At 31.8% G+C, this 9,993-nt stretch overlaps 1 protein-coding gene and 1 long non-coding RNA gene across 2 annotated transcripts; both read right to left on the bottom strand.

The window, feature by feature from the left end:
* Positions 1-606: 606 nt before the first annotated feature.
* Positions 607-1,011, bottom strand: LOC141718401 (uncharacterized). The gene has a single exon (XM_074520782.1). The coding sequence runs from the start codon at positions 1,009-1,011 to the stop codon at positions 607-609; it is 405 nt and encodes a 134-aa protein (XP_074376883.1).
* Positions 1,012-2,091: 1,080 nt separating this feature from the next.
* On the bottom strand, positions 2,092-2,961 carry LOC141717384 (uncharacterized). The gene is made up of 3 exons (XR_012573622.1): positions 2,843-2,961; positions 2,370-2,562; positions 2,092-2,273 (listed from the first exon to the last, which is right to left on the bottom strand). It is a non-coding gene; the product is annotated as an uncharacterized LOC141717384 (long non-coding RNA).
* Between the last annotated feature and the right edge of the window lie 7,032 nt (positions 2,962-9,993).

Here is a 9,993-nt window from a genome sequence, read left to right as displayed (position 1 = left end):
TGCATAGCATCCCAACACAGCCAGGTGAGGGCAACTATCTCTTCAAGAGCAGTCAGGACTTCGAGCAAGGCCTGGCGACTCAGTTGTTTCATTACTTTCTGTATTTTACCAGTTGCACATCACTACTTTCTGTTCTTTCTTTAAGTGTTAAAGTTATGTTTACTGGTATGCACTCTTGCTTTTCTTTGTTCTTACAGTTTCTGACTTGCATTTTGTTTACTTGCATATTTTGCTTTGTTAACAGTTATCTTAGCTTTGTCTTGCTAAATTCAATATATAATTGTCTCTATGTTGCTGTAATAGTTAATATTATTTTCAACGAGTACATTCAAACATAAAAACACATGTATATGTATATACAGGAAGAAAGCTAAAAAATGAAATTCCAAAATCTTGTTCAATTTCATTAATTGATCATAAGAAATAGACATAGGATGTCTTCAATTAGCCATTCATCTTTAAGTCCGAGATCACATACATGTGAAATAGACAAATACAGCGGCTCAATCAGCAATCTCTAAGTCGGAGGAACAAATATGTTCAAGTTTACAAAAAACGGCTAACAAATTAAAAAAATGGATAATAAGGTATATGTACAAGACATAATCAATGTGTAGCCATTTCGTGAGAAGTCATCAAGGACTTGTAAATTTCGAAAACAAGCCTGTTGTCGAATTTAGTAGTAGTATAAGTAGCAGTAGAAGCTTGACGAGCCTTTGGTATTCTTTTCTCACCAAGACCATTCGCAGAACCTAAACTACCCAAATTAAGCATCATGTTCATATAACCATTCTTCAATTTCCTCCATAGCCTCATAGGCGACGATAATATCAATTTGAACTTCAACTTAGGCACGGTCCTCATTCTCCAACTCCGCTTGGGACTCCCTCCAAGTGTCACTGTCTTTGCACCCTTACGCCTTCCGTTGAATGTTCCATTGTATCCTGATGGCCTTTTATGGTGATAACTCTTTGAGCTTCCATCGAACGGGCTTGATGAAAAAATTTCCATTACAGTAATTTAAACACGACCTCGAATACTTGTTCGTAAAGCGGTAAATGATCTTTTGATCTTAGTATGTGTCGAGAGAGAAAGATGTTTGAGTAGGTTGTAGAGAAAGAGTAATCTGAATGAATGTATTTATAACGTTTGAACTAAGCTGGTTGGTTTTGTGCTTTCGCATTTGCTGTGCAGTTTCCTTACTCTTGGTCAAAGAAGAAAGCTTCTTTGACTTGCATTTTCTAACACTAACTTGTTGATTTGACCTGGACCATATTATTTTTTATGTTACCGCACGTTGTAGCTAAGAGTAAATAGAAATACAGTAGCTAAGAGTAATTAGAAATACAATATTACAGTGATAATTAGGTTACTGTAAACATAACTGAGAATTTATCTTTAGTTTTTGAAAAGTAATTAATCGTAAATTTCTATATTTTATTATTAATATTGTCTCCGTCCCTTTTTAGGCATCATGACCAATCAAATTGACCAAAATTTGACTGAAATTTATTAATATTTTATAGATCAATAAAATAAAAAAAATATTTATCATTGAAAAGAAGTTTTATTCTAATTTAATATGTAATTTTCGGTTTTATAAAATATTGTAAGAGTAACTTATAATTTTTAGTCAAAAATTGGTTAATTTAACGAACAAAAATAAAAATTTAACGTATAAAAATAAAGATGTGACAACTCAAAAAAACCGAAAGGAGTATGAAGACAAAAATAGGTCTAACCCAAAATTTACTTCTCTTTAATGCCGCATACAACAATATAAGTCAAATTTTCATCTACAGAAAATATGATGCGGAACCACCACATGTATACTAGGAGTGTACACGGGTCGGGTTGGCCGGGTTGAAGCAATTTTGGCAACCCAACCCATTTAAATCGGTTTCGAAATTTTCAACCCAACCCGTAAGAAAAAAAGTCGGAATCCAACTCTATTTAATGTTCTTCGGTTTGGGTCGGTTCGGGTTGGGTTGGATGGGTTAATAAATATATATATATATATATATATAATATTATAGGAAAATAAGTAACAAAAGTGATAGTCTGAAACAAAGCCAATATAGTTCAGTGGCACCTGAATATTACAGTCATCCAAATTAACATGTCTTGAGTGTAAGTTTTAATTTTAACAGATTAAAAGAACATTAAACAAAACATAGTCTTAGAGCTTGCACTAAAGAATAAAGCAGCATCAAATCATTCCTCTGTGATATTGATGATCTTCTCAGGGGCATGTTCCTTGTTCTTGTCATTATCTACAAAAATAAACAAAAATTATACAATTTACTTGAAGTAAAAAACTTTGTAAAAAAAATGCTTTCTGGAAAATGAGATGATCTTATATTATATACCTTCTTCAAGAAATTGGTAAGCATGTGCTTCATCAATATAGTTATCAAATTTCAGTCCCTCCTGCTGCCCTTTCAACCAACTTTGAGTGCATACCAGGGCCTCCATCATTTTTGGACTCAAAGAGCTCCTAAATGGGTCCAAAATACGTCCGCTGGTACTGAAGGCAGATTCTGAAGCGAACTCGTCCATTTCCTGTTAATTACAAATTGTCAACTACAAGGTATCAATTATAAATCAAGAAACAACAAATAAGTCTTAACTAATCAGTAGTCACTACTAGTTACTATATCTAAACAAATAATTCAACACATCTAAACCGATAATAACATCAATAAGACAATAACAAATCAACAATGGTCCATTAGTGTAATTTGCATAAGTTCAGTATTGTAAATATATAACAAATCTATTAATCTTGAGTAAATATCATCAAATAAAGAGACTAAATCAACAAGGATTCATAGTTATATACCTTTTTTGCTGAACAAAGAGGCGCCAATATGAGATCTAGGGTTTGAGTATAGACTAGAGAGTAGAGAGTGAAGCTGTGGCTGCTTTCAGAAATACAAAATGTTACCTACTAGTTACTAGGTAAATAAAGTAAATATCTCATGACAGCTAGCAGAGGTGTATTATTGATGGCAGTATGTATTTACTAAAGTACCCTCCGGGTTGGGTTGGGTTGGCCCAAATCAACTTAAACCCATACCCAACCCATTAACAACGGGTTGGACTCGACGTAACCAATTAAGTTCCGGTTTATAGTTATTCGGGTAGGGTCGGCCGAAATAAGGGTCGGTTTGGGTCGGTTTAATCGGTTTGGCCGACCCGTGTACACCCCTATGTATACTGCATTAAAGAGAACTGAATTCTAATTTAATTTAGAGTATTTTTTTGAAGTTTCATTTTTAATTTATTTACTATTTATTGTGTCTTGACTTTTAGTATGATTTTATCTTACTTCTACTATTATTTACTTTATATTATTTTTATTTATATATTATAAATTAAGAATTTATGATAATTTAAAATAGAGTAATTATACTTATTAAGAACTTGCAAATATTTAAATAAAAAGTCTAATCTAAATAGACGTTAAATAAATAACATGATATTATAAAATAACAATTTTTACTATTATGTATTATATTAAAAAAGTATAACAAAATTGACTACAATGAACTGTCATTAATAACAGTTAACAAATATTATATTTGTGTAAATATAAGTAAATTTTGTTATATTTTATTGGGTCTGTTTGGCAAATCTTATAAGTCAGCTTATTGGCTTATAAACCCGTAACAATTTATTGATAAGTGTTTGTCGACCCAGCTCATAAGTTGAATTTATAACTTATAAGCTGATAAGTTGAATGTTAGTAACGACATAATTTTTCTCAACTTATTTTTTATTTTTGAATTTTTTTATCAGTTTTAGTTTTAAAATATATTTTTTTAAATATTAATCAAATTTAAAATATAAGAATTAAGATAATTATATTTAAAAATTATTTATTTTAGTTCATTTAATTAAAAATATTCTGACTTATAAGTTAAATTATCCAAACACTTGTATAACTTATAAGCATTTATCAACTTATCACTTATCAGTGACTTATTTGATTTAAGTTATAAATTACTTATTTTAAGATTTCCTAAACGAGCACATTATATTGAAGTATCAAATATATATTTAAAATTATAATGTAAATATTTTTTGTCTCTTTAAATGTACAAATCAAATAATATAAAATTTGAAAAAAAAACTATTTAAGAGTAAAAGAAGTTACAATCAATTAAATATTTTTACTAAAATAAAAGAAGTAAAAGAAGCTTTTATCAAATGGGTTTTCAAATTCTTATAATCATATTAAAATAAGAAAAGAATAAAGATTGTGGTTTGCGTGGGGTTTACCCAATACACACAAGTTAGCGGCCGCGGTTAATGTCATAAAAATGTATGAATTTAAGGGGAAAAAGGTGAGAATAAAAGAAGAATAAAATAAATTAGAGATAAGTGGAGTAAGAAAAAATAGTGACCCAAAAATGACAATATATTTAATGTAAGTGTCAGATGTAGTACCAGTCATTTTGTACATACTTTTTTTCTAGTTAATTATGTACCTCTGTACACATAGTATGTATTACTCAATTTTACTTACAAAAGGAGAGATGTAATTAGCTACTCTCTCGAGAGATCTCGTGGTTAAATTTTAACAAATCAATATTATTATTTGCCGAATGGGGGTAAGATCTGGATAGGTGAAGATTGGATTAATAATAGTCAATATACTAATTACCTTTGGAGGCTCCAACAAGAATAATTACAATTAACGGGAGAAGAAGCTTCTATTATATTCGTTGTTATACTACTTGTGTGATGTAAGCATATGCCTCACAAACCCGCATGTTAATATTGTTTCGCTGACTTCGAATCAAGGCAGTGATCTGCATATGAAAAGTAACCAACATAGATATTCCACTATATTTTTATAAAGGAGAACAATAGTATGTTTTTGAATATTTTCCCCTCATCTTCAAGTATATGTTGGGTCGGGTGGAAAGGATTATTAAAAGTCATTTAAAATAAATAATTGATAAAAAAATTATATTAATTATATAAAATTATTTGGGGAGACATACTATTTCACAAATAAGATCATGTTATGTATCACTTGAGAATATTTTTTAAATATCTTTCAAGATATATATCATTATATTATATTAAACTCTTATAATTATTTGTTATAAAATATGTAACAGTACAAAAAATCTCTAATCATATATGAAAAACAAATTATTTAATTAACTATAATTAATATACAACAAATTTGGTCCAGAAGTTAAACAATATATTGACACAACATATTGAAACTTGGCTATTAAGTTTTCTGCTAAACAGTTAGTTAGAATGACACAACAACACATTCTGTTAAGATCCAGCTGGTGTATAAATAGTACAGAATTCTCCACATTGTACTCTCGAGATTTAAATAAATATTTTCATAACTTTGTCTTCTTTATTAAGTAACACATATTGGTGCAGTTTGTGAACATAGCTTCGTTCATTATGATATCAGGATTTCAATGGCGATTGATTCATCATTTTCGCTCAATTCTCGTATAAAATCAGGTATTTTCAAATTCTTATTTCTACGAGAATGATTCATCTGTTAGTGAAAGTACTTGTTTCGTTGAAAATCATTTTGTTCTATCTGCTTAGCGGTGTTTACGAGCTTTATATCACTTACGATTGATATCTTCATCGATCTGTTTATTAATCTTTTATTTTTATGTTACCGGTTTGTTAATCGATCTGTTATTTTTTTTGTGTTTTTCGATTTAATCTCTTTTCATCGATGTAATCTCTTTATTGATCTAATTTCTCGTTTTGATTCTCGACTTTTTGCTATTAAAATTGTTTAATCTCAATTTCTCGAATCAATATTAGTCGATAAAAGTTCATAATGGATTCTAGCAGTACTAGTCCTTGGAGTAGACCTCTCGTGTCACCTATTTAGAATTCTTAAAGTGTGTTTTACATACATCCTTCATATGTTAACACATCTCAGCTCGTTTCAGTAAAATTCAATAGAACATGTTACAATAATCAGAATAGATCGATTATGTTAAGTCTTTCAGCTAAAAATAAACTCGGCTTTGTTGATGGTACGGTTATTAAACTACCTGTGACATATGTTGATTTTAAAGTTTGGGAGAGATATAATGACCTAGTGTGCTCTTGGTTACTATCCAATTTAGATGATACAATATTCTGGAGTGTATTGTTTTTTAAAACAGCTAGGGAAATTTGGTTGGACTTAGAGGATAGATTCGAGTATGTCTCAATGACACAACTCTTTTCCATTGAGCAACAGTTGGCTGAATTACATCAAGGATCTAAGAGTGTGTCTGATTTTTTTACTAAGATCAAGACTCTATGAGATTCAATGAGTGATAGTAGTCTTTTACCATGTTGTACCTGTAACAAGTGCACCTGCAATGTGACATAGAAAGTGCTTCAAATGCATCATGATCATAGACTCTTGTAATTTATGATGAAGCTAGATGATAAGTTTGCCACTGTCAAAGGTAATGTGTTGATGCAGCAACCATTGCCTAGCTTGTCTAATGCCTTCAGAGTCTTCTCATAGGAAGAAAGATATCAAGAGTTATCTCAGCCTGTTGATCAACCTGATTCTTTAGGATTCATGCTAAAATCAGAAGGAATTTTAAGAGTGGAAATAGCACTACTAATTTTTGCTTTCAGAAATAGAGCACTAATACTTCTGTACTGGAAAAGTTTATGGTATTAATGGTAATGGTATAATGCTAAGAAATAAGGGAACTATTTTTGTACACATTACAAAATGAATGGTCATATTGTGTATAGATGTTTCAAAATCCATGGTTATCCTGCCAATTTTAAGAATAATAGAAAAAAAACTGATAGCATTGTCGTTTTCTACTTCTGATGACAAATATGACATTTTCTCAAATCAGTCTCTTTCTGTTACTCAGTATCAACAACTCATTAATTTGTTCAATAACCAGTCACTTTCTACTACATATGGTGGCTTTTATGGATTACAAAATGTACAGGCATCTCAAGAACATGCTTTGCTAGCTGGTAAGCTATGTTTGTTGGTTGATAAATATGTTAAACCTAAATGGTTATTGACGGCGGTGCTACTGATCATATTTGTTCTCATTTGAATGTGTTTACCACATCTATGGTTGGAGATACTAAATATATAGTCATACCAAATGGCAGATATGTGCCAATTCTGCACACTGGTTTTGTGCAAGTTAATCCTGAGTTAATTTTTTACAATGTGTTACACATTCCTCATTTTCAGTACAATTTGATTTATGTTCATAAATTATGCAGGAATTTGAATTACTCAGTTAAATTTGATAGCCAACACTGTCTAATACAGGACCTTTTACAGATTGAGAAGCCCGTTCTTCTTGATAAATCTCAAGAAGGTCTTTATGGCACAACAAGGATTTATGAAGCATACCTTAACAGCAAAGCATGCTTGAGAATTAAAGAAGATCTTAGTATCTGGCATTTACGATTGGGGCAACTACCTTTTGATAGCTGAAGACTATTCGAACTCTTTCAGGGATCCAACATCATTTTACTAAACTCATTTTCCAAATATGTTCATTGGCCAAGCTTACTAGAGCTTCTTTCCCACTTAGTAGTATTAACACTCAATGTGCATTCGATTTGATACATATATATGTTTGGGGACCTACAAAATCAAGTCACTTGCTGGTTGTAATCAATTTTTAATTATTATGGATTATTACAGTCGCTTTACTTGGGTTCATATGTTGAAATTAAAAATAGATTATGTACAGGTTATAATGTCAGATTTTTTTAACCATGTGGAAACTCAGTATAAAACTAAAGTTGAGAAGGTACGTTCTAACAATGCCCCCAAGCTGTATTTTGGTGTTATGAAGGAGTTGTTTCTTAAAAAAGGATCATTTATCAGATCAGTTGCAGCCATACTCCACAACAAAATGGTGTTGTGGAGAGTAAGCATCGGCATTTGCTTGAAACTGCGTGGTCTCTGTATTTCCAATCCAACATACCCTCCAAGTACTGGAGTAAAAGTAATTTATGTGCTACTTATAGCATCAACAGAATCCATTTACAAACCATTGGGAATGATACACCTTACCATCGATTAACTGGTACATTCCTTTCCTTGATCACTTAAAGGTGTTTGGTACCTTATGTTTACCTCTACAATTGTTGAAAATAAGAGTAAGTTTGAACTTAGATCCAAACCTTGTGTTTTCTTAGGATATTCTATTACACAAAAGGGGTTTAAATTGCTTGATTATGGTACTGAAACTGTCTTTATATCTCGAGATGTCATTTTTCATGAATCCCATTTTCCTTTTCATTCTCATGATACTCCTTCTGTGTTTCCATCACAAATCTATCTACCTTATGTTAATATTTCTTGTTTCACTTTTGAAGATACTGTTTCTGGGGATGTTGTTGATACTATTTCTGCAGTTCCTACAGGAAATATTATTGCATCTTTTGGTGACCATCTCAACTCACCTCCAAATTCTGTACTGTGTGATTTGAGTTCTAGTTCATCTTCACCTGTTATTTTTAAGTCTCTTATTGTTCTTGTTCCTGTCAGACAGTATACTAGGTTACATAAACCACCTTCATATTTTATCAGATTATAAATGTAATACTATGGTCACCACACATTGGTGTAATCTTGTTCAGGCACCCTCTCCTTCTTCTTCTACATGTGTCCTTTCTGAACCAAAATCATATACATAAGCTGCTTCTAGCCCTTTGTGGGGGGCTGTTATGCAGTGTTAATTGCAAGCTTTGGCTGTTAATCATACATGGGACCTTGTTCTTCTTCCTCCATATAAAAAATGTATTGGTTCCAAGTGGGTTTTTAAAGTCTTAATTCTGATGGGAGTTTAGAAAGATGCAAAACACGTCTAGTTACTAAAGGTTATAACCAAAAGCATAGAATCGATTATGAAGAGACTATCTCACATGTTGTTAAGATGAGTACTGTGAGGCTTCTGCTTTTTGTGGCTGCTACACGTAAGTGGAAATTACATCAATTGGACGTGAAGAATGCTTTTCTTCATGGTCATTTAAAGGAGGAAGTTTATACGACTGTTCCTGAAGATGTTTCTAATCCTCTTAATCTGGTGTGTTTACTTAAAAAGTCCATTTACGGTCTTAAACAAGCGTCCAGGGAGTGGCATGCTAAGCTAGTTAAGAGTTGTTATATCAAGGTTTTCATCAATCTAAGAATAATTATATTTGTTTATTAAATGACACGATGGTCTTATTTGCATTGCTGTTTTTATGTTCATGATGTGATTCTTACGGGAGATGATGTTACTGGCATTCTTGGCTTAAAAACTCATATGGATGCTCAATTTGGGATAGAGATCTTGGAAAACTTATTTATTTTTTGGGTATAGAGGTTACTCACACGATTGAGGGTATTATTCCGTGTCAACACAAATTTGCCAGAGAACTTTTAGCTAAAGCTGGTTTGGATTTTTTTTGTTCCTACTTGTACCTCTGCCTTTGAATCTTAAATTCTCACAATCTGAAGGTGACTTAGTTGATAATCCTAAGGTTTACAGGTCTTTGGTTGGAAAGTTCAATTATATTACCAAAACTCGTCCGAATTTGTCTTATACAATACAAATTTAAGCCAATATTTGCATGCTCCTCGCACTTATCATTTTCAAGCTTTACATCATGCTCTTCGTTATCTTGTTGGGACTGTTTCTTAAGGCATTTTGTTAAGGGCCCTTGATCACCTTACCTTACAGGCATTCTCAGATGCTAATTGGAGACGTTCTATTACATGTTATATTTTACTTATAGGCAATTCTCTTGTCACCTGGAAATCTAAGAAACAAAGTACAATTTCTCGTTCTTCAGCTGAGGCAGAATACCGTTCCATGACCTCAGCTGTTGCAGAAGTCACTTGGGTTGTTCGTTTTCTTGAAGAATTGGGTGTTTCTCGTCTTAAACCTATTGTTCTACACTGTGATAATCATTCTGCATAGTATATAGCCAAGAATCCTGTCTTTCATGAGCTTA

Source organism: Apium graveolens, chromosome 4 (assembly GCF_009905375.1).
Source record: "Apium graveolens cultivar Ventura chromosome 4, ASM990537v1, whole genome shotgun sequence".
Taxonomy (NCBI): Eukaryota; Viridiplantae; Streptophyta; class Magnoliopsida; order Apiales; family Apiaceae; genus Apium; species Apium graveolens.
This window is presented reverse-complemented; position numbering and strand designations above follow the sequence as displayed.

What these genes read in the sequence shown, in the direction of transcription:
- LOC141718401 (XM_074520782.1), bottom strand. Translation starts at nt 1,011, where the DNA reads ATGGAAATTTTTTCATCAAGCCCGTTCGATGGAAGCTCAAAGAGTTAT.